Genomic DNA, 25,436 nt, shown 5'->3' with positions numbered 1-25,436 from the left:
TCGGCCGTCTGAAAAGTTCCAGGATTGGCCTCATCAAAGCGAGTCTGAAGTCTAATCACGTATTGAAGTAGCGTGTAAAGTTGGCTTTTAGTCAGATGGATTTCGTTAAATAAACACACCCGAACATCTGGGGAAGTGGTTGTCAAAAGTACTTGGAAGATTTCAAGTGTTTAAAGGAAATCTCCAGAGCAGTAATAGTCCAAATCATCTTCTGTCATTCTTGTCTCCATGTTTGATTTTTATTGCGTGAAATAGGCAAGTTGATATTTTCAAATACGAGTTGTTGCTTCAGACCGTCCAGCCCGCATGTGAAGTCCCCCTCGGAGGCTTCCTTCACCATCTTTAAATATACATCAGTTGGAAAATACACAATGGTGTCGAAGCAATCGCTGTCGCGCAGTGATTGAGCGTTTGTTTTTGAAACTGCTAAATAGTTGATGAAAAAAAAATAAATAAATCTCATTTTGCTTTCTTCTCGCTGCCTTCCACGTGCAGGATGTTCATGTTTGCCAATGCTAATAAGGCTCCCAGAATAAACATGCAAATTTGTTTTAAGACCTACTTCCACGTGAGCGCCTCGGCTGGCTCCGCCGTTCTCGTCGAGTGGAGGGACGGCGACGTTTGGACATGTTGGACGTTTTCTTGCCGGAAGCGTAAACAGTCTGCGAAATGATGTGAAAGGGAGCCACATTGCTGTTTATTCAAGTGGTAGTCAAACGGGAAGCGGGTCGCCGTTTCGGGCCAATCGTCAGGTTTTCTGTAATGTCTCCCTCTGCTGGCCGTTGTTTGAATTCAAATTAGGCCATCAAATCAAAAGGGAAAAATCCGCTTTGTGTGCGCCGGCGCCATAGTAACGGCTTCTCCCGTGATTGTGGGCGCAGGGGAAGAAATATTTTCCTTCAGGCGTCATCATCAAGACAGTCACGATTGATTGGAGGCTAATCACGGCGCTATTGATGCCCGCTGTCAGAATTGATTCAATTACGCATTTTTCACTTTTGATTGCTGCCTCCACCAGGTCAAATTTTATCGGACACCTCGAGGCAAATTATTCTGGATTGACTGTATTGAAGTTGCGTTGACATATCGGACAGCGAATGTCGATATTGTCTTGTTTGGAGATGGATTCGTGTTATTATCAAATTTGCTTATGCAGCAGACTTGTGATGAGTCGACCAGATTTGCTGGGAAATTCACAAACTCATTGAATTAGTGCGAACATTTTGAATTACGTTAAATCTTTAAATCATCTAATTCAATTGCTTACCACTAGAGGGCACCGATATACGCAAACGCAGCACGGAAATCAGAGGCCGATGCAATTTGGCCGAGGAAAATTTCAATAACCGATTAATTAAATATGGAAGCAATGAAATGAATTCCTCCACGTCTACAAGGAATTTTCTAACCCGAGCGAATATTTTTGAGACCGGAATACATCAGAACAAAGTCGAGAAACGAGGAGGAGCTGGATAGCTGCAGGCAACTTCACCTTCACGCTCGCATGCTTGTTCACACACACACAGACACACACCACCTCGGTGGGACATAAAAATCAGACGCATGGAAAAAGGCCAATTACAGCCTTTTATTAAAATGACAATAGTTTGTTTTACGGCTGGCCGTGCGAGCTTTTTATGGTGCGCTTTGCCTTGGCCAACACGTGTAAGCGGCGAAATGGTGATGGATTTGGATTTTAATCGCGGCTGTAAACAAATGACGGACGAGCGGTGTGCGAGGTGCGCTGGATAAAATGATATTGTGGCAGCTTGCGAGTAAACACCTCTGGCCTTTTTTTTAGCCCGTGATCATATCTTATGGAAATAACCGTGTCACACTTGATCATTTCGCATGGATGACCTTGGACGGACTTAGATATTATTGATGACACGTCCTCGGGCGAAGATGTCGTCCTACCGCGTTTAAAAGAAATTGACTTTGAATTGGGCTGCTAGAAGAAATTAAAATAGCAAATTAAAGATTGTTGACGTGAGTTGCTAACTAGTACCTTCTGGCATTTTCTTATTTTATTTTTCTTATATTAATTGGAGTAGGCTCTCACGGGCCAAAACTGGCCCTCCGACCTTAGGTTGGCCACCATTGAGTGTTTTGCCTTCGCATAAGTCGAATTTTTTTTTATCAAAGTGACATTTGACTGCGGCGGCGGAGTTTGCGCGTCAAAGTGTTTCCTAGCTTGTGATGCAAAGATGACGCAAAGCTGCTGCAAGCGCAACAACTTGGAGCAAAAGAAAATAAGAGAAAGTTAAGAGCAGCCCACTTCTGCATTTCCTCCTGTAAGCCGCCATTTTTTTTTTCTTTGTATTCCCTTTATCAGCGCTTCGTTCCGATTTATATGTAAATCCGTCATTATTACATAAAAATGCAAATGCGCCGCTCTAGACGCGTGCTCGGAAAGTAATTCCGAAGGGAAAAGTTTGCGTTTCGATCAATCATTTTTATCACCGGCAATTAATTAACAGCCAATTAACGACCGGCATTCAGATCGTGTGATAAGTCAGCGGCAACAACATAAAATCAAAACGCAAGAATGTTGCCTAAGTGACGAATAATTCGGGTCGGAGTCCACGTCTGCCGAGCGTGATGGATAAAGGCGGTGATGATGAAAGAAGGGTTGCCGTGGCAACCGGAACGTACGCCAGCACAATTAAGGACGCTGATGTTTTTGCTTGCAGAACTTGATGTCGTTATGTAAGGGGTCACTTATTTGACACACGTCTGCATTTTTTTTTCCCTCACACATTCAACATGCCCAGATGTGTCCTCCAAAGTCGAGACTTCAATTTTTATTTATTTTTTTTTAAGTGTGTTGATGTTCCCTGCTGATATTTTTGTATTCATAACCCCAAGAAGAGTTCACAGGCCATTCATTTGATGAAAATTTGCTTTTTTTTTTTTTTTCTTGGCAGGAGTCCTTCAAACATTCGGATTGAATGGTATTCTTTATTTAAAATGTCTTTTGAAAGTTCTTTGCTTTCAAAAACCGACATATTTGACGGCAAAGTAATCAAGTTACACTACTGCGACGATTAATCGATACTCAAATGAATCAATTGATCTTTTTTTTTTCGAGACCTTGTGAAAGAAAATATTCCAAACCATTGAGATTTCAGCTCGGCAAATAACGGATGTCCTATTTTTTTTAATAAAGGGATGGAAATTAAATCGTTTTAAAATCCGATTCATCGAATAATGGAGAACCTTGCTTTCATTTGTTTAATGATAATTCGCCTCTCAGATTAAATTTAATTGCAATCCCACCCCCGTCATTTATTTTTGCGTCTCGTGATTGATCAGACCTTAAGGATAATTGCCACCTAACTCTCTGATTGACCGCGCCGCTGAATAATTCATGGGAAGATTTCCACGTTAGATTGTTTGGCCCAAAGGCACGCCGACGCCGGTTATGAGATCATAATGAAATGAAGATTGATCACTTTTTTGATGTTTGCTCCTCCAAAGCCATCAGTGCAAATGGAGATTCAGACCAATATTTCATCATGCATGTGCGTGCCGCGCCTCGGGGGACTTCCAGCTAGATGAGGAAACACATCAAATCTCCCAAAAGGAACAAACACAATCACGCTAGCTGCAAAAAAAAAAAAAAAATGTTGATTTTACGGTTACCATATGTTTTGATTTTATATTTATATATATATTATTTGTTTTTTATTTCTGTATATATTTATTTAATTTTTATTTACGCACATATAATATATAAATCAAAGTCGGCTTTATTGTCAATTTCTTCACGTCAAGACACACAAAGAGATCGAAATTGCGTTTCCTACTATCCCACGGTGACAAGACATATTAAATATTATATATATATATAATATTATATTGGTCCACGGACAAACAAAACATTCAAGTAAACATTACAAGAAGGCACATACAATGAATAAATAATAAATAAATATAATGTGGCCTCTTTCCAATGTACGCACACAGCAAACATCGAGGTCACTCCTTTTCAGCGTTCAGAGTGGAGATTCAGCAGATACGAACAGATGAAAGAATCACTTGTGAGCGTGGAGGCGACAAGGCCTCCCCTTGTTGTCATTCAAGCTATACGCGAACGAGACGGCTTGTCAGAAATTAAAGTTTCAGATATTTGGGACCGTTTTGAGGAGGACAGACAGAATCTCACGTAACTGGGACGAGGTGTCCTTGTGAGGATATTTAATTGTGAGTCTCGGGAACCTCTGAGGTTGCTTTCTTGAGACACTTGTGAAGACAATTACTTGGCGATGTCCTTGAGAGCGCCTTTATTTGTTGAACTAGATACTCGGTACCTGTAAAAGCACATTCTTTGGACAGCTTGCTCTCGATCATAGAAGGAATCAAAGATGTTCGCCATCTTTGCTGCCACTTACCAGCGGTATCGGCAATAAATCATTTTTGGAGCCTAAAAATGCCCAGTGGATTTTTTTTCTGATTTAGGTTTAGTCAATTTTCGTTCACTATAATAACCTTAGCTTATACGAGGAAATCTTAATCCACCAGAGGGCGCCCCGCTAACGAGATGAATACAAATTCAATTAGTTGAGTGAGTTTTGTCCCCCCCCAAACAAACCGATGCCAATCGTGATTTCCCGGACTCTTCCTCGCTTTCGGCATGTTTACACTCGAGCCTCGGCTCGACGCTTATTGACCTGCTCAATTTAATTTGGGGTGTAATTCAGTCAAGTTGCAAATGAGAAAAGACGGACAAGTGAATCCCGTTGTTCCGACTCGACTTAACTCGCTTATTAAACGGCGGGGTGTTTGATGCCTGCGGGCGAGAAAAAGTGGGAATACTTGTCAAACAAATGAATTCGTCTTTTGTGTCTTTTCAATTTGCACATCTCCGCGAAACGCATCGGCAGCTGTCATAAGGTTGAGCTACTCAATTGATGTCCTCGAGTTCCTTCATCGCTAGCCATGAGAAAGAGAAAAGTAAAGGGTGGGTGGGGGTTACCCGGGAGTGTGAGGCAGAGGGAGGAAGATTAGAGTTCCCTGACAAGGAGTCTTTCAAGTTTGTAGGTTTGAAGTGCTAACGAGATGCAAATGTGTGCAAATAAGTGCGCCAGTACCCTCTGCTAAACTCTCGCGGAATACTCAGAAGCTAAGAGCTAATTGTCAAAAATAGGCAAAGTTTGTCCGAGTACTGGGACGAATCTGAATGTGCTCGTCTTTGTTGGATTGTAAAAAAAGGAGGTAGCGTGTAGCTATTCCGTATGGTGTTCCGCAGGGTTCCATTTTAGGGCCTCTGCTGTTTTCATGGTGTTTAATTACTTTCATCTGAAACATGGTATGTGGATGAATACAATAAAATCAATTATTAAGCTTTATCATGAGTATAAATCATCAAAGTCGAGTTAGCCAGACTCTTTCGTCACGAATTGACAAGCAGATTTAACGTGATGCTAAAAAAAGCAAAAAAAAAAGACGATTGTGAAAGCCCCAGAGCAAGTTCCTTCGTCACTATTTATCTCTGCATGCTAATGCCTGTGACATCGCAGGGGAGGCGGCGAGATTAGGAGGCGGATCTGCTGGATCATCTGTGCCGTATCGCAGATATGAGCGTGTCCTTCTCCACTTCCTGGAATAACAAAATTCGGCGCTTGGCGGCATTTCAACGTCCCTTCGCACGTCAGCGCAGCAGATGTTTGACGGTGACGCTCTGCCGTCTCGCTCTGTTTGTCATCCAAGTTAGAGACAGGGCTCGGATGGATTCGGACACAGTCTTCCAGAACCCGGTTTATGGATTTGCGTGTCAGCGACAGTAATTGGACCATCGATCCGTTCGCTTAACTTCCCTTTTTTTTTTTTTTTCCGTTAAAAGCAAAGTTGAGCCGAGGCAAATATCAACGCAAAGCCAGACAAAATATTTCTTTCTTGCCTCGAAATTAAACAGAGAGCGACCATGATGGACACGCGGCCTCGGCGGATTAGTCACCCCCGAGTTTGAAAAGAACGGGAATGAAAAAGCGCTCAGACAAAAAAAAAAAAAAGCCAGCCTCCACGTGAACGAACGAGCTTCCGCGATTTGGAAAGCAGACGCCGTATTTAAGAGCAGACTCCATTTATTCGGCGCACAACCCACCTTCACTCCCACCTTGTCAGCCAGTCTCTTATCTGCCGCCATGCAGTGGATCTTTCACTCCCCTTCTGTACACACACACACACACACAGACACACACACACATGCTCTGTTTCCATGGCTATAGGCTGCAGGGAAATTTCAACGTCCCAATTTATTGGAACTTGTTAAACCTTTGTCACGCTTCCTTTCACCCCCAAAAGCAGTCATGTTTACAGCAAATGATTTATTTAAAGCAGCCATTTTGTGTGTTTTTGAGGGGGCGGGGGGTAATATAAGTAACCCCCTTGAATTGACAGTGTGATGTCAAACGTGGGAACCCAGTCGGGCTCATTACTCGGCAGCGCCGTCGGCTGCTTGGAGCTTTTTGGCAATTTTCAAGCAAGCTCATTATTTCACTGCTCTCCATTTTTTTTTTGTACCCATCTTGCTGTGATTTTTTTTTTTTTCTCTCTCTCTCTCGAGGTACTTCAATCTGTAGTCATTGTAGAGATCCAAGGCTAACGCATTTATAATGATGTAAGAAACCAGATTACAAGGCACAATGCTGATTTTGGAGAAAATGAAACCATTTGAAGTGCGCCTTATAGTCCGGAAAATACGGTAGCCGATGAATCGCGAAAAAGCCTATTAATCGACATTGATTGACGTCTAAAGATTCGTCGCCTAATTGCCAATCAGATCATTTACAGATTTTCTACAAATATATTTCTTAGTTTTGCTATTTAGAATACATTCAGTGACCAAACACAAATGAAACCACTTATAATTCCCGCCTCAATTGTATTTAAAAAAAACAACAACCCAATCAAAAAGATTGGTTTCACCAGCAACAATCCCGAAATATACAATATAAAAGGAAATAGCGAATTGGAATTTATTTGTGTCGAGCTGACGAATCCCACTGTGACACCGAGCACAAAAATAAAATGAAAATCACCAGCCAGTCATCCTAATTATCCTTATCCCCAGTGAGCTTCCTCGGTGGGCTCTTTGTCTCCATAGTGTGCCATGTCAGAGAAGACACTTGATGTGTGTGTGTGTGTGTGTGTGTGTTTCCTTGAGCGGGCAGCTTTTCTCCCTTGTCACAATCAGGGCTGCAGCGAGGTTGTCACTTTGCTGCATTTAGGACAGGAAGCCCAGATGCCTATCGTATTAATCTGCTCCGAGGAGCTATTAAAGCGCGACTGAATTTCCTGCCGCATTGAAAAGAGACGGGAAAATCTATAGCCGCTAAGTGTGACGCCGTCCCGAGACGACACGCTGATGCCTGACAGACTTCCATCGGATTGTCACTCATTCCGCTGGCTCTCGGAGAATAATTTAATTGTGATGTGTAATTGAAACCCCCGAACAGTTTCGGGATGCCGGTCAAGCTTCCAGTTTGGATTGCGTTCAATCGTCGGATTTTTTAGAGCTCAAGTGCGAGAAACTTTACAATCTCATTGGCATTCATGAAACATTCATGCTAACGAGCGCGCTAGTTTTATTTGTTAATCGAGGTCAGCCCGGTTGGCGTCGTTTGTAAGCGACTCGTCAGATTCAATCCGATTCAGTCAATTTCATATTTCCCTTGTGCAAATGGCAACGATGCGTTGAAATTTGTTTTCTCTTGCAGGAAAAAAAAAAAAAGATCATTTCAGATACACCTTAGGAAAAATTAACAAGAACGGCAGCAGTCCAAATTTTGATTAGGTCTTTTCAGGGATTACCGAGAGCCATTTTTCTTGTAAAAAGCCATCAAGAAGTTTGGTAAGAACCCCGACGCTTTCAACATTTCTGCGAATCCAATACGCCGCCAGGGAGCCGCTGCACTCAAAGTTCGCATTAGCCCGCCCCTGCAAGCGTTTGGAATCCCACCGATAAGAGGAATATTCTGGCACGCTGTGCTGAATTACCGCCGTTATTTCATGTCGGCGGCAAGTCTTTAGCCTCACTCGTTATCCCACGGCAGCAAATGTGCCGCCGGCCTTTTTGTATCTGAACGTGACAGATCCCGCACCTGAAATATCAGGAGTAAGCCGATCAAACTTTTGCACACGTCTCTCGCTTTGTCACAAACTTAAATAATCATTTAAAGCCTCCTCCAATCAGCACCTCGTGATGACAAATGAGTCAAATCTTTGAACGGAGTGAATCTTTTTCATTGTTTACCCGCAGGTCACATTAAGGTCCGCCTAACCTGACGATGAATCGCGACTTTGCGTGCGGTCCGAATGATATTGCTGTGGAAAACGCTTTCATTTGGCAATGAATCAAAAAGTCGTTCCAACAGAGTCACAAATTCGATTTCTGTCTTATATTCATCAGCCAAACGACGTACTTTAGTAGCTCATTTTTCTTTTTGGGTGTCTCGCAGACAAAAAAGGCCGTCAGATCATTCATCAGGAGGTCGGAAAGGACTCTGGGGTCGCTTTTTGGCTCGGATGAGTGGATGTGGTTTTGTGCTGATAAGAGCGAGCGGGAACGCCCTCCTCACATTGAGGTGACCAACATGAAAAAAAAAAAATGGATGTGCTATTGTTTGGTCGGAGCAGGGTGAGGAAAAATAACAGCAAGCATGTTGCCATGGTAACACATGACTTTTTTTTCTCTAATTAAATGTTAACCTCTTATCAGGCATTTTCCAGAACGCATGAAGGGAAACATTGCTGATCAATAAGTCTATTGATTCAACATTTCAAGGGCATCATTTTTGAAGATGATTCGAGGATTTATTGAGGTGTTTTCCCGAAATAGCTGATTGCTGGGAACCGTAATGACCAAATGACCTTTAACCTAATGCCGCTAGAAAGTTCGCTGGAGAAAACGTTTTGTTTTTCCCTTGCATGACTCCAAGCTAGCTTAACCCGCTAATCATCGCCCGGCAGCTAAAACGAGATGTAATCTACTTTCCCGCGCCGTGGTCCCTCGCTTTCCAACGCGAGCCAAAGGGATAACGAGTTTTCCGATCCAATCATTAGCGGCTCCAAAAATGTTAGCTTGCTAATTTGCCGCCAATCGCTTACTAAATGCACTTCGGTCTTTCGAGACCAGCGATTTGAATTGAGATGGAAAGCTAATGCAAAACATTTGAACTTACTCGTTGGACAAAATTCCAAGCGGACTTGTGTTGTTTGGTAAACATTTATTCAGGCCGACCCAAATTGAGGGATTTGAACCTAAAGCCTTACAATCAATAAAGCGTTATTTTACAAGAACTTTAACCTATAAAATAGATACTAAAAGCTTTGAATGCATTATGCATGCGTGGAGTCATTTAAAGGTTCTCATGTAAAATGAATGATGGTGCACCTTTTACAGCGGCCGCCGCAATCAATCACGTCAACTACTGTAGCGTCGTCACCTCGTCCTTGAAAACTGGGAATTTGTCTGGCAAACATCGCCGGCCATCAATCCATCACTTTACCCGGATGTGTCCTTGCATCTTTTCTCGTTATGTGAAAATAATCTTATAGTCGTTTTCTGTAATGCTCGCATCATTTTTTCCGACACTGGGCCTTTTTTTTTTACTGAAATAAAATCTGTTCATGAACTGATTATCAGACTCGACTGTGAACGAGCATAGCAATGCGGCATAATCGAATCTAAGAGTTATTGAGATTGGAACCTTTGCGTGTGCGTGTAATTTAAAGTGATGCTCTTTAGGTGGGACTTATCGCTGGCTTTAATTAAGAAACGCCGTCCAGCTTGCACTTTAACGCTTTTACGTTCCAGCCATGGCCGCTCCTAGCCCATTTTTCAGGGGGCTCCAGACCCCCCTTAAAGAGATTTGTTTTAAATGTATTACAGCAACAGATACTAAGAAATAGGGATATTGGAACAAAAACTAGCTCATTGTCATTCCTGGCTGCAACGGCAACTTTGCGTTTTTGTTCCTTTCCCTCATTCTTCATCTTCATAAAGCCTGATTGTTTACCGGCTGCAATTAAATAGCTTTTGCAGACGCGTTGTTATTTCAGCGGCAACACAAGTGATTAGGATCCTCGGCGTTCGCTCGCTCGCTCGCAAACACGCGACGATCTTCCAGCTGCAGGCGAAGCTAATCAGCCGAGCGTTAAGAAAAGTAATTAGCATCAAGCGCAGCACCTCGCTCGGAAGATGAGCCGCGGCGGCAGCGGCGACGATGGACTTCCGAGTATCCCGCTTTCATTTCGGGAGCCCTTAAAGCTAAATTTGATGGTTTGCGTTCTCGGACGGGCCGGGCCGTGCCTCAGGGGCCAATCTCTTTAGCGATAGCAACAAAATGAAGAGAAGAGAATTAGAGCGTGATCAATAGCAATACAAAGCTGTCTGGCGCGTTTAAAAAATGTTTCACTTGGCTCGGAATCGGTAACTGATCAAATACGGCCGCTATTTACAAAGCGTGGAGTAAAAATACGTTTTCGCTCAGACAATCCATATGCTTGGCATCTGCTGAGACACATTTTTTTTCCCTCCTCTTCCAATTAGCATCCAGACTATAAATTTGCTCCGCTGCCTCATTTTTCATCTCCAAATGTAAAATCCATCCTTTTAATCATTTTGGAGGGCGTTTTGTTTTTTACCCCCCCCCTCCAAGTTTTGTAGTTTTAGTCCGATTTGTCACACCTTGCTATCAATTTGCTTCTCGCCCGCCGTAATTGTCCCGTCACATGTCGCTGTTAAGCGTCGGTCCGCTTAGGTGTCTTTGTGCTGCCTCCCTGCAGGCCACGAGGAAGGCGGCCATCTATTCAAGGCCGCTCGCTTATGACAGCATGATGGATGGCGCCGCGAACGCAGAAGCGCCGGCAAGTCTAAGTAGTACTAGTGCACTCTTCGGAAAAGCCATCGGAGTCACGTGTCGTCCATTACCTCCAGATCTAACTTGAACTCCCCTAAAAAGTATTCACCTTAAAACTCGATTAATTACATCATCTTGCAATCCCCCGCGGTGTGACTGCAAGTTGACCAATTGCGACCGATACACACACACACACACATATATTGGTGCGCCTTATTAAATGTGTGAGTAGTTCTCGGCGAGCATCATCCATCTTTGAAAGCTGATACAGAGCCACTGTCCAGAAAACCAGTCCGGCTAATAACAGGCGGTCAAGCTCCGCCTCCAACTTCACGCAGAGCTTGACCGCAGGAAATGGTCACGATTTGTCATTTACTCCACGACGAATCGCAATTCCAGATCGTCAAATGTGCCTAAGCAAACGTCGCGGTGATTGAGCAGCGTTGTAAAAAAAGCGGACATCAACGGAAAGAGAGCTCCTAAAAAGACGGCGTGGCCGTCCTCTCCATTTTACAGTCAAATCGTTTTTCAAAAAAAGCTCCGCTGCCGTGCTGAGCGGCGGGTGGGCCTGTAGACAAAAATTGAAGCCAACTTCAAGTCTTTGAAGCCGCTCTGTCGAATCATGTGATATTGTGGGTCTGATGTAAAGCCCAATACGAGTCAGTCAAACAAGATTCGGAAAATTAAAGACCCCATTAACCAGCACTATATAGATATGAACTGGCAATGAATTAAAAGAAAATCAAGATTGACAAGCAATGCACAAGACTCGACACTCGTGCTTTTTCAAAGAGGCTTAATAACTGTATTTAAATGTACTCCATGTCAAGTGCTAGTCAAGAGCGCCGAGGAGGAAACCAGCGTGATTATCGTATCATCGTGTCAGCTGCCCTTTCTGGCAAAGACAACAATCGAGACATTTATTTTACCACCTGGTTTAAAAAAAAAAAAAAAAGAATATTTCGCCATTAGTCAACAAGAAGAAACCGACGACAGAGTGAAACCGTGTTCGTGAATATTTGAACGCATGTGCAGCAAATGCACGCTGTCGCTCGCCACTAATGTTTTTTCCGTGTAACACGCGAGCGAGCGTCGGAGAGCTTTGTACCGTACGTCGGTACCGATGTCGCCGGCGTTTCCGGCAGGTGAATTATTTAACTCAGCGGTGGCTTCCCCTGACAAGACACGTTTTAAAACGTAAAAATGTAGTTTTTATGTTTCACAGCCAATACGCAGTTGGCTAGCTGACAGGCGCTTTAGAGTGCCTCGTCGTCTGCCGTAAGATGATGAAAGCCTCGCCACAATAAAAGTTAGGGAAAGCGGTTAGTGGGGCACACTTCTGCTGTTGTAGTAGTTCCACACTTAAATATTTAACCTGCAAGGCGAGGTGGGGGGGGGGTGGGAGGGGGGCGCTCGTTTTACACTTCAAGTGCAAAGCTTAAAGACATATTCTCTTCAAACACTATTGATTTTTTTTCCCTTCCCCTTTACGGCGTTGTGCAGTAGTCATCCAGCGAGGTTAAAAATAAAATGTCTGAAGTTGAAGAGTAATACACCTCCCCCCACCTAGCTTGAGTATGTCCACCCCCCCTCTTATCTTCTGTGCTTTGAAACGGCGCCACCTGTTAGAGCAGCTCGGCGGCGCCGGCTACTTGGTAATACGCCGCCGCCACTATGATTGGAAGCCCCGCTGGTGCGCAAACAAGCTGGGACTTCGTCATCCGCCTGGGCTTTAATGAGTTTTGGGAGGCGGAGGGAGACACCCCCCCCCCCCCCCCCCACTCTTGAACATGGTTGCCAAGTTACCATTTGATGCTGATTTAGGCTTTGACATTTGATTGTCCATTTGTGGAAGGGTTTGTCCTTCCAGATGGCGCTTGCAAATGTCACCGCGTGGACAGAGCACCAGTCTGGACGATTCGATTCCAAAATGGAAGGGATGCTTGTCCCGTGATGCTGCGAGAGATGTTCACAGTTAGAGAGAAATGAAAATTTTTTAGCAGGAGGTCAAAACGAAATGATGCAGCTGTCAAGGCAAAAAAATACAAATAAAATATGCAGTGGGTGGAAAAAAAGAATAAAAAAGAATGATGAATTATAAAAATAAAATAATAATAATAAATAAAGAGGTAAAAAGACGTATTCATATTTATTTATTTATTTTTCTCCAGCATGCATGGTCAAGTTGCAGAAACGAAGCGTAACGTCCGCTCAAGCGGAGCCTTACGAATCGTGGCGACGAGTCAAACGAATTTTTCAACCGGGCCTGTCGGAACGCCTGCTGCCAAAAAGTGATTAACTGATTAAGAAAGTGAGCTCATTAAAAGAGTGTGATAATGGTGTGTTCATTATCACGCTTTGTGCAAACACCTTTGAACGTGAACGAGATGGCGGCGGCACCAATTCGAACGTGTGTACAGTCGTCATCCAATCTTCAAGAACAATTACATATTTTATCACGCCTCCCCTCGATAAAAAGGTGATTCATTCTTAAATATCACTCGGTCGTATATTGAGCTTGTCTGGAAAACATTTTTAAAGAATCATAAAAGTTACAAAAGTCACCAGGCTCTCACATCTTCCCCGCCAACCTGTTTTTTTTTTTCCTCCGTGCTAATTAACACCGATTAGCGATGAGGTGACGCTCATCGTCCTCCAGACTGGGAGGTGTAGCTCGCCCCGCCATCTTGAACATGTGTTAAAAGCAGCTGGGTCGTCATATGACTCAGTCAGGCTGTTCACACCAAAATCTGCTTTTGTTCTCCTTTTTTTTTTTTTGCGAACACACCACCCAAAACGTCCTTTTCTCGTTTCGACGGATTTCGGTCCAAGGAAGGTCTCGTTCTAACGGGAGCGGGAACAATGGATGGCGTGACTGTGTGTAATCTGAAGTGAATCTCACAGACACACACAAATTCACAAGACCGAGTTGTCAGCTGCTTTCCCCAGGAGCCCTGCAAAGATTTCGAACTTCTTTCAGCATCATTTTTCATCCAGCCGGGATATGTTTGTGTGTGCGCGCTATCACGACATGCCAGAGAGCCGGCGAGAAACGAGCTGGCGGAGATGATACGGGTCGAGATGATCAAGACAGGCGAGGTTGGGCCGCGTGGCTGACAAGGCTTAGCGTGTACAAAGGTGGCAAGATGGTGAAGCCGCTTCCGAGTCAGATGTTGGAAAGAACATCTAGTGAAGCATCTATAGAAAAGTCCGTTCACGCAACTTTGTGATGTTTGGGGAAATGTCAATCTCGTATTTTTTCATGAATGGCTACCGAGCCCCTTTTGGAAATGATTGATCGATGCAAAACGTTCAAAAGAGCTTCTCCGGTTTAATTTTTTTCAATAGCTGACAAGTGACATTTTGATTTCTGACTGGCGGACATTTTGCCAAGACTATGTTGGGGGTTGTTTTTTGCACTTTCCTGTCAGTCATGTTCTCCATCTTGTTTTTTTTTGTAATCCCGATTTCTTTCTTTCTGTATCCCGCAGGTGTAAGGAAGGCTACCACGGTCTCCGCTGTGACCAGTTCGTCCCCAAAACGGACGCCATCTTGTCCGACCCAAGTATGTCCTCTTTTTGATTCTTTCAATTCTTTACTAAACGCCATTCTAGTGTATTTAAATCTCATCTTCTCAATTACATAGTCAGTGTTTGTCCAAGCAGCATGACAAATATTGGACGGGAAATTGAGTTAGGTTTAAAAATGTGTGCGTGTGTGTGTGTGAGGAGGATCAGCTCTCCAGTTTTTGTGTAATCCCAACAGATGGGCATACAGATGGATGCCGGAGTTATTAAAGCCATCAACCAAAACAGAAACTGGTTCATCTCGACCATAAATGTTTTTAAATAAATCCAAATACAGGAAAAGAAAGCAAACAATAATAATCACCGGCCTATTCCAGCCAATTGGCATCGGATAAAATAAATCAAGTCAAAATAAAATGAAAGGAAAATCGGAATATTTTTTAGCTAGCACCTTCGCTTCCACTTGACAGTTTGACCCCGGCGACTTGAATGACGGTCATTCGTAATTGCTCCCCGTCGACGGTTTTTTAGCCCTTCCAGCTGTCCCTTCCCACATCGGGGGGGTCACCTCCAGTCAAAATGTGCATCACGAGGGCTCTTTTTTCTTTATTACTTTATATCGCCCGCATGTAAAAACCTCCTGCGTCTTTTTTTCTTTTTTTTGTGGTCTCCACGTCCTTTGCACTCATCCTTGAGCTTTTTCGCATTTCATGCAACAGTTGCGCTTAAAAAGTGAATAAAAGCGGGAGTCAGAGGTACAAGGTCTCTCCCTCGAGCCCGCCGTGTTGAGAATGTGCACTGTTTTTATGCGACTCTGCACTGAGAGCTTAATTCCTCGTGTGTTTGATACCAGCAGGCCCCGTGAGACTCCCTTAATGGGGTCGCAAGTCAGTGTCACAAAGCATTGTGTGCTTTATACCTCCCTCATGGCGCTGACTTTTCACTGCAGGAGCTCTTTTTTATTTTTATTTTATTTTTTTAATTCATTTTTTTTGACACCACGCACTGGCTGCAGAAGAGCATGAGCTCTTCTTTTCTTTTTTTTTCTGCTTTTTCTATTGTACCGGCTCCAGAGATCTAATCATTTTTATTTTATTTTTGCTTTTTCTATTTTCTGGCTCCAGAAAAGGGCTGATTCTTTTTTTTTTTTTTTTTTTTTTTAATATACGGGCACTTGTGTACTCTCCCTAAAATGTTGACCACTTTAATCAGGCACAAATGAACAATATTGGAGTCATTTGCAGCCCTGTCTGTAATTTAAAAGCCCGGAATGATTTCCGAGCTGAAAAAAAAAAAATAATGCAGCCGTGCAACAGCTTTGAATCGTCCCATTCTTTTACCAGCAGCTCAGATGAAATGTGGCCAGGAAGATTTAAAAGACAGCCTATTTTATGTCTCTGTTGATACAAAGTCATCTGAATTTACCCAGATTACCCATGGATCGGAGGATTATCCTGCTTTCCAAAGCCAAATCAAGTCCCAACACACACAAACACACACACACACACACGCTAATAGCAGCTACAAGTGGAACAAGCACTCACGGAATTCATTGTGTCGACCTAAACAAGCTTGTTGGTTGACTCCGCCCCTCCCTCCCCCCAATCCCCGAGGCGAGGAGTCAAGTAAAAACTTCTCGCCGAATCAATCCTTCATCGCGCCTTCCAATCACACTTGCTCCTCCTTTGTCTGGCTATCGACTCGCCGTAAGTGAGCATCTTCGGCGAGGCACAAAGACGGGAACCGAGGAACCCCCCCGCCGGGGAGTCACCTCGGTAAGACATCTTGCGGTCGGAGGCCGAGATGTAAAGTGCAAGAAACAAGATGGCGCATCCGAACCCTCAATTGATCCATTTTCAATTGTTGTGATTGGATTCATCCTGTCATTGTCTCCTCCCCGCAGCTCCTAATCAGGCCGAAAGTATCTAACACGGTTATTCTGCCGTTTGAGGGATTCCCGGAGCGTTGCCAAGAGGAGAAAGAAAGCCTCGAATGGACGTTTGCAGCTCTAAATTGAACCTTCTGACCAACCTGAAATCATAACGTCCGGCCGCTGTAATTGATGGCTTTTAATCATTCACAACGCCGAACCCCCGACGATGAATCAGATGGAGCGTGAAATAAAGCTTGACATTTGTTTATTAATCCTTGAGGGGAGCTGGAGATAAATCTGCAAGTGGACTTGCTGTTCATTGTGTTCCCAAAAATAAAATAAAAATGATGAGGACGGCGTGGTCTAAAAAAAAAAATGGCCGCTCGCTCTCACCGCCTTTCAACTTACCCCCGGAGACTCGTTCATTCGCGACCAAAACAAACACTTTGTGCTGGCGAGCACTTTTCGGATGCCTTTAAATGATTGTATGTTTACCAAGCAATTGGGAAATACATTTTTTTAATTGCCATAGTAACCCATTGATGACTTCTGCAATCTAAATCCATCGGGTTTTTTTTTAGGGGGAGGGGGGGGGTGACTTCCAAAAGCAGCAAATAATCTGTCAGCGGCACGGCAAGCCGTCTTTTCTATTTCCGAACGGGCCCACCTCTGTCAGAAAAGCAATTACCGCTGAGGGCTTTCATTTTAATTTAAATGCGATTACATTACAGTGACATGAAAAAAGGGCACTGTCGCAACGGAGAAGAACACGAGTGCTGCTTTTTTATCAGTCCCCGCAGCGCTGGGATTCGACTTAGCTGTCCGAGGGCGTATGTCAAAGTGTGTGAGACGTGTGTGTGTGCGCCCGGGTGTACATGAGATAGGACGTGTCTCGAAGCTACCAGCTAGCGAGTATCGGGAAGCGACGCTGGGAGACAGAGTGGGTACAATTACCGCAAAGCCTGCAGCTAAAATCAATAGGGGGAGGAAAAGGGAAAAAAAAGACAGCAGCAGTAATCGTGACATAAATGTGTCATTTTGCAAACTTTTATTTTCATGACTTTAATCCTGTTTGCATTCAAAGCTTGTCTGAAGGTGAATTTTGACTTTTTTTTCTCTCCCCCCAACGCTTCCATCTGGCCTCCGATCCAACAGCAGATGAACTCGGAATTGAGTTTATGGGTAAGGCAACGAAAAAAAAAAAAAAAAAAAACATCCATAGTACATCAACAACCTCACCTTGGGAAGAAAAAAAAAAATGAATGTGGGCCGGTCGCCATGGAAACACGGCAGCTAGGAATTAGGTGTATGTTGCTTCTTTGTCGTGGCGTCGGAGCAACGGGGTTAAAAAAAACAGCGGGTCTTGTTTGTGAGCTAAACAAGTGTTTGGAATACGAAATGCAATTGAACGCACCATGGGAATGGGCTGACATTATTGCCCGCCGTGTGGATAACAAATCTTTTCAAACAATTACTCAAATTTTTTGCCGTAATAAGAGCACGCTGCTCTTTGTCCAGAGGGAACAGAGTCCTCAACCGGAAGAATTGCTAGCGTGGTTCCTTCGTCACTTAGTTGTTGTTTTTTTTTTTTCTTCTGTCATCTCGTTTCAACCGAGACTTCTCGAGAGGTGATTTAGTTGACGGCGACAGGGCTGACACTTCTTGACACTGGCTCGCCCACAACAGAGCACACGTCTTGAAAGTAAAGTGCAAGTCAACGCCTGCTGCGCTCACAAGATTGTGACCACAGGAAGCACTCAACCCCGCTGCGCGCGTGCTCCCAAACAACCGTTGCGACGGCTTGATAAAAACGTAAGCGGACATGCACAGATGAGGAAAAGACCTCCCGGGACCGCTCTCTGTTGACAGCCTCAAAAACCGCAGACGTGCCAAGCGAGGTCAGGCTGCGGTAACTTTTACCGAGATTCCAATTTGAGGTGGGATTCTTCCAACTTTATTTTGATAGAGTTAAAAGACAGCAGACTAATCTTCAAGTCCACTCCCGCGTAGTCTCTAGAGTGCCTCGTCGTCCGCCACAGGTGACATGTCAGAGCCGTAAAAGAAGTGTTTAAAAAAAAAAGACTCTCGCGCAGTCTCTTCTATCTCTGCCGGGATCAAACTGCCACTTGTCCCAACCGTTCATGACCTTAAGCCTCGGCGGCTGATGTGCAGCATTCTTGACAAAAGGCTCCGGCGGCATTTGCAAGTTCCCCGTCGCCTCAATTATCTCACATCGGTTAGCACATCTCGTACAATGACATTTCCTGAAAGCTCCGTCGGTAGCGTCATGCTAATGCCGAGTGCGTGCTTTGTAGGAATTCCTCCCTTCAAATTTGTTGGTAGCCTGTGTGTCAATTGGCGATATTTAATGGCCTGTAATTTCCCCCCCACGCAGAAAGCGGTGACACCTACCAGAGGCAAGTGTTGTCCATCTTCAGCATCGCCTCGGGGATGTGTCTTCTCGGAGTGGCGTGCATGGCTCTCTACCGGCACAACAAGTAAGTTCCATGACTTTGCAAATAATTGAGGATGCAAAAGGCTCTTGGAGCAAAATCACTTTATATTGATTTATTTCTATTTATATATCAAATATATTAATTATATCAAATATTTATTTTTATTTATTTATTTATTCATATTTATTTATTATAAATACATTATAACAAAATCACTTTATATTGATTTATTTCTATTTATATATCAAATATATTAATTATATCAAATATTTATTTTTATTTATTCATATTTATTTATTATGAATAAATTATAGCAAAATCACTTTATATTGATTTATTTCTATATATCAAATATATTAATTATATCAAATATTTATTTATTTATTTATTTATTTACTCATATTTATTTATTATAAATAAATTATAGCAAAATCACCTTATATTTATTTATTTCTATTTATATATCAAATATATTAATTATATCAAATATTTATTTTTATTTATTTATTTATTCATATTTATTTATTATGAATAAATGATAGCAAAATCACTTTATATTGATTTATTTCTATTTATATATCAAATATATTAATTATATCAAATATTTATTTATTTATTTATTCCTATTTATTTTGCAGCAAAATATTTTCCGTAACGGTTAATGAGGGCGGTATAATGGTGGGAAATTTTTAATCTTTTCACTGGAGGGAATTGATTGGAAATGAAAAGATTTTGTGAATGGCTGCTGAATCAGCCTGCCAACCTCAATTACTCACATGCAGAGAAGCAGAAAGGAAAAGGAATGCAGACAAAGAGAATTAAGAGCGGTCTGTAAGGGGGAAGGAGTTAATGCCGCTTATAAATTGTCTTAATTGAATGTGTCTTGATAAATAAGAATCGGGTTTGCTTTGCTGTACTGCGGCGCGACCCAGCACGCGGCCCGAATCAATTTGCTCGGCTTCAGTTTCGCTTGAAAATCTAATCCCTGATTATTATTTTCATTGAAAAGTTTGGAAACTTTTTGTCAAACAATACCATCTCGTTTTCATGCCTTTTAGTCAGGAAGTAATTAGTATGCAGCGCTGAGAGTTTAGCAGCCCCCCATGTTTTTTAAGATGAACTATTAATGGCAAATTAACATTTCATTCCAAAGTTTTAGGAATCTGTTAATATTTAATTTGATCAAAGTTGAATCCAAAGGGAAGTGCAATTCAGACGTTTTCTTCATAAAATATTATTTGTTGCTTTGGTTGATTTTTATTTCAATGAGAATGGCGAAGTAACATTCTTTTCTGATATGGCTTCCATTTTTTTGACTTGCAGGAGACACCGACAAAAACTCCAGGCTCATTTCTCCGAAAGTCGCAGCTTGCGGGACTGCGGTATCAACGCCTCGGGTCTGATGTCTAAATCTGCCTTCAGAACACAGTACACGCTCCACAAGGCAAGTTCAAGACTCTTTAGAACTCTACGGTATCAATTTAGAAGGAAATATTGCTTGCTTGAAACTATCATTATTGCATAAATGGCATTTAGCTGGTGCCTTCATCTGAATAATGTATCCCTTGCTTGTAAATGCTAAAAAGCATAATGCGCACTAAGACAAGAACAAGACAGAAGTGACTCTTGCGAGGATGAAAGTAGATGAAGATACGGAATTTAATTATTAACGCCAGGAAGAACACGACACCGGGACATTTCAAGCCGATCCCCGTGACCTTCCTTTTTTTTTTTTTTAACCCTCATATTATCCATATAGCCTCAAAACATAATAAAAAAAATAATGATTAAAAATAAATAAATAAATGAATACATAAATAAAGGAACGGACGGACGAACGGACGAACGAACGAATGACCGAACGAACAAACAAACAAACAAATAAATACATGGATGGATGGATGGATGGATGGATGGATGAATGAATGAATGAATGAATGAATGAATGAATGAATGAATGAATGAATGAATGAATGAATGAATGAATGAATGAATGAATGAATGAATGAATAAATAAAATCTCTAGTCTACTGACCGTGGCTTTTATTGCCGGTCCTGCATGTGCTACCTTATTTCTCTCATGTAACTGCAATGTGCAAAATACATTAGTGAGTCTAAATACAGGGCTTGTTGTTTGCGCGAGGAATGGCCGCTTCTTCTATTTAATCATCACCCTTGCTCATATTTGAAATGGCTGAAAAGGCTGCAGGGAGGTTTCGGCAGGCCGAAACATTCATCTGCTTTTAATAAGCAATAAAGTCGCTGGAGAACTCGTAGTTTTTTCGAGTTCAATGCAGGTTTGTTGCATCTCTTTTGCGTAAGTACCTCGCAGAGTGGAGCTCTTACCGAGGCTCTTCAATAATTTACCAATGTCTACCTCTGAAACAAACACCCCGAAAGCGAGCCCCGCCCACAGAAACTTACTTTGCAGACTCTTAAAAGCCTTTTTTTTTGGACCGTCATTTAAAATGACAGTTGACAGCTGAGAAGTGTTAAAATGTTCAACGTACATCTTGGCAGGTTACAATTTCTCCTTCTCAAAACAATTTCGGAAACCGCTGTCCGTAAAAGTTTGACACCAAAACCAATCCCGGCACTTTAAAGCTCTTTTTTTCCCCCGCATTTCTTTAAGACCTCGTAGGATGCCAAGGAGAACGGGATGACACAAACATAAAAACAGCGGTGTGAGGGAAGCTTAAGTTAGTTCAATGGCCTTAAGCACCCGGGAGAAGGAATGATCTGCAGAGTCCGAGGTAAGATTAGCCAGCCACCGCACCGTGGCTTGCGGCCATCTTGGAAAAACGCCTGCTGTTGCTGTTATTTTTTTTTGAACACAATTTCAAAACATTGTTTCTCTGCAGCGCATATTGTCCCTCTACATAGCCCGTTGAATTGCACAGCCGAGGGGGGTCATATTTGAAATGATTTGTTCAAAGGATGGCAAATGAAAGTGGAAAGGAAATTTCACTCACTAAGCAGCCTTTGTTGCCACTGAGAATGGAAGGAGGGGGAGATGAGCGCAAATTCAGATCTGTTGGAATGAGATTGCCGAGCTGATGTCAAAATTATGTGCCAGCGACAGGTGTCAAATGAGGTCACCGAGGAAATTAAACTCCCATCAGCATAATGTTAATGTGGTGCTGACTAATGGACTGGAAAAAAAAACAGAGGTCGGAAGAACCCGGGAGATTTTTTGATGGTGTTCCGCAGGGCTGCGTTCTGGAACCTCTAAAATATGTCACCTATAGTTCCAAATCAAGGTCCTGGGTTGGGTTTCTGGTTTCTATTGTCTTCAAGTGTCTCATTAAAAGGTGTTCCACAGGGCTCCGTTCTGGAACCTCTCAAACTTCTTCTGAAGGCTTTAGAGAGGCTGAATCTAATTGCCGTCTTGTTTAGTAAGTGACAGCGACAGGCTTGTATCTCCATAATTAATGACACGGCGGCATCGTGCAGCTTGACAGGTCATGCCGCCAACAGTTTATGCAAATCTACATGCAGGTGCGCGATTACGCAATAACGCCGAGATACCAGGCGGTGCCAAAAAGTGTGTCGCTGTGCGCAGTTCTTAATGATCCTACTGCTGTTTATTTAAGAATCCAAACAGGGCCCATAAAGAAGGCGAGGATTAATGTAAGGCTGAATGTTTTCTATAGCTTTTTATTGGGCTCCTGTGTCCTCCTGTTGTCTTGTATTGTCAAGGCTTTTAAAAGAGTCGTAAAACACGGCCACAAACAAACAAGTTAGCAAAGTGGTTGCACCTTGCAACGTCTTCCTTTTTGTCCGAACGGAGCCTCGCCGTTTGACTCTTCGACTCGAGTCAGCGGTGATGGAGCGGTCGGGTCGGGCTCTCTTCCCTCTCCGTGTCTGTTTCCCGATGCGATTGACTGGTGACCAATCCGGCGTGGAGACTGCCATTCTCCAGCGTTCAGCTGGGATCAGCTCCAGTTCACCCGTGACCCTGAACAGGATAAGCGCCAGAAAATGCACGGATGGGTGCTCCCCTTGTCGTCCCCCTGACAAGTTAGCGGAATTTGGAGACGCCACTTCTGACTAGGGCTGAACAATTTGGAAAGGTTTTTCTTCCCGCCATTGCAGGCCCAAAATGTTTATTTATTTTATTTTATTTAAATTTTTAAATTAAATCCTTAATATTCCCATTACAAGTCAAAATTAATTTTTATTTTATGTATTTATTTAAATTTATAATATGAAAACCAAAACATTGACGTCGAGGGACATGCTGATAGACATCCAAGAACAATAAAAGGTCAAAGCGGGAATTCCCTCCCGTTAGCGGAATAACAAAATTATCTCCTGATTTTCACCAGGGTGCTCCTGCGGGTGTTTCCCCGGAATTGTTGACAGATAATGTTGCTCATTGTGATAAGACCAACAGCGGGACGGGGGGGGGTAGCCATTAACGTAATCTTACGTGGGATTAATTGTTGTCTGCGAGGGCCAGTGTGCTGCCCCGTGCACAAAGCGTCCCCTTCTAATCTGAGCTTTTAAATGTAAAGCGTAATTAAAGACCGCGCCCGAGCACGGGGGAATACGAGCGAGAGCGCTGACGGGGGACGTAAACCTTACGGAGTGCGCTGATACTGGGCTCTCGTCCCATATTATGTATTTACCCCCGAGCTCTTTCACTGCGCCGTCTTACATCACTTGCAGCATGTTTTTATGTGGACCGCTGCTAAAAATGGAGCTGTATGAATATAATCGACATTGAGAGATAATTGGATTTTTAGTGCTCCGGGGCTCCCTCTACAGTTCATAAGTGTAATTGAATTCCTAAGCCACGAAATCTACTTTGGCGATTTTGAACTCGGATAGACGTCAAAGATATTAACTGGAGGTGAGTGAGGTAATGACGAGATGATTCTTGTCATTTTTTTATCCTGTATTCTTCTGGAAAATGGAAGTAGGGTAGCGAACTTGAAATAAGCTTGAAGGCGGCACGAATCTTCGAGATTGCCGAGCACGACAAGGACACGGCGGTATTGTCGAGGCGGCGGTTGGTCACGATGATTTAGCAGCTGTTCCTCTGAAGGTCATCTCAGACGTTAACCCCAGTCACAATCCACACGCTCACGTCATGTGTCTCTTCGCAGGCCTGCGGCACCCACGACGGCGCTGCCGACCCCGGGGCGTCCACGGCCTCGCCGCGAGTTCTCGTCAGGGCGCGGTGCAAAGGAAAACGCTTCAGGTGAAAACGGCAGCGCATCGCTCACACGAGGAAAGCAATCAAGCCGCAATATGTTGCTGACCTTTCGACACAAAAGCCATGATGTGTGCAATTGTGACGGATGCCGCACTGTGTGCTGGGTAATTTTCACATGTGAAATGGATCCCGCTTTGTCTTTGTCGAGTGGATGCGGCGTTCAAGGTTTTTTTTGTTTTTCATTTGCCAGTCCTCGCCCTGCTTCATCGGAAAAAATATTGAGCAAAATGTCTCATCTTGGCTGTGAGTGATCTCGGAGGTGCTTGTGCTTTGTAAACATAGCTAGCGGGACAAGGGGGAGCGTGATGCGGCTGGCGCGTGCAACAATAACCTCCTCGTCTGGGAAGTCAACGGAAAAGTGTTTGTGTTTTTATTTGACTCCTTTTTTTTCCTTCGCCAAACGTCTGCCAACTCACTCTGGCGCGTAATGACATTCATGTCAGGCAAGCGACGCAACTCGCTCGTCGTCCCGCGGGCGGGCGGGCGGGCGGGCGGCTCGCTCGTACTCGCTGCTGGCAAATCCCCAGAAATGAGTGACGGTAAATGTCTGCTTCCCGCTTGATGTATGGCTCGTGTCCTAATTATGGGCAGCGCCGCAAAGACGGCCGTAAATCTGCCACGTAATGGGATGCAAATAAGACAAGACGGTGCATAAAACGCCGCGCGTTTATTTAAAGTCGGTGCGATGAGTGCAGCTTTGGGCGTGATAGAGCAAGGACACGCAGGATGTGGCGGCTGATTGCGGGTCCACGGCTGACAAGCAACAAATTCCTGAGGGGGGGGGGGGGGGGGATGGGGGGCATCGCCATGCCACGCAGGTGTTTCAACCGGGGCGGCGGACAGTCAATCATTTGTTTCCGCTTGTCGGAGTCGGACGAGGCGGAGTCGAATTAGACTCTGATGGATGATTTGGAGATGTTTTCGACTATTGACCCGAGAAAACGCGGCACGCTGTGAGCCATCCCGGATAAAAAGCCTCATAAAAAGCTGTCGGGATGACCCAAAGCGTACCCGCTCCATACTAAGTGATTTGCTCATGCTTTAGAGCGCCTCGTTGTCGGCCACAAGTGCATGAGAGAAAGCGATGTAAAAATAGATATAAAAAAAAAAATTTAAAGTAATATATCAAAATAAAAGTGTGTGAATGGGGGATTTGTGGTGCCACCTCTAAACTCTAAAGTTTAGAGCGCCTCATTGTTGACCCCGAGTGCATGCACGCCATGGAGAGAAAGCAATATAAAAAAAAATTTAAAACCCGACGTGACAGCGAGCTTGAAGATAGTGTGGTCGCTTTAAAACGTGTTGCTCCCTCCACGCTAGATCCATCCATAATTGTAATATAGCAGCACCGCCGTTGCAGTGTTATTCCAAATAAAGCTTTCCAGCCAATTGACGTCTCCCCGATCCGCCGTAGACAAAATGCCCGAAGGCGCTATTTGCGGATCCTCGCATTCATTTTCCGGCCGAATTGCTCCTGTGTATGAAATTGAAAGA

General features: G+C 43.5%; 1 protein-coding gene across 2 annotated transcripts in view; it reads left to right on the top strand.

Moving 5' to 3' along the window:
* Positions 1 to 25,436, top strand: part of nrg3b (neuregulin 3b) — an 83,501-nt gene that overhangs the window by 54,155 nt on the left and 3,910 nt on the right. For both annotated transcript variants that reach the window (XM_049759305.1, XM_068649504.1), the window contains 5 exons: positions 14,357 to 14,430; positions 17,421 to 17,447; positions 18,661 to 18,763; positions 20,045 to 20,165; positions 23,833 to 23,927. In XM_049759305.1, the coding sequence (XP_049615262.1) occupies positions 14,357 to 14,430; positions 17,421 to 17,447; positions 18,661 to 18,763; positions 20,045 to 20,165; positions 23,833 to 23,927 (420 nt within the window). The remainder of the gene's footprint in view (positions 1 to 14,356; positions 14,431 to 17,420; positions 17,448 to 18,660; positions 18,764 to 20,044; positions 20,166 to 23,832; positions 23,928 to 25,436) is intronic.

The sequence above is a fragment of the Syngnathus scovelli genome, chromosome 21 (assembly GCF_024217435.2).
Source record: "Syngnathus scovelli strain Florida chromosome 21, RoL_Ssco_1.2, whole genome shotgun sequence".
NCBI lineage: Eukaryota > Metazoa > Chordata > Actinopteri > Syngnathiformes > Syngnathidae > Syngnathus > Syngnathus scovelli.
This window is presented reverse-complemented; position numbering and strand designations above follow the sequence as displayed.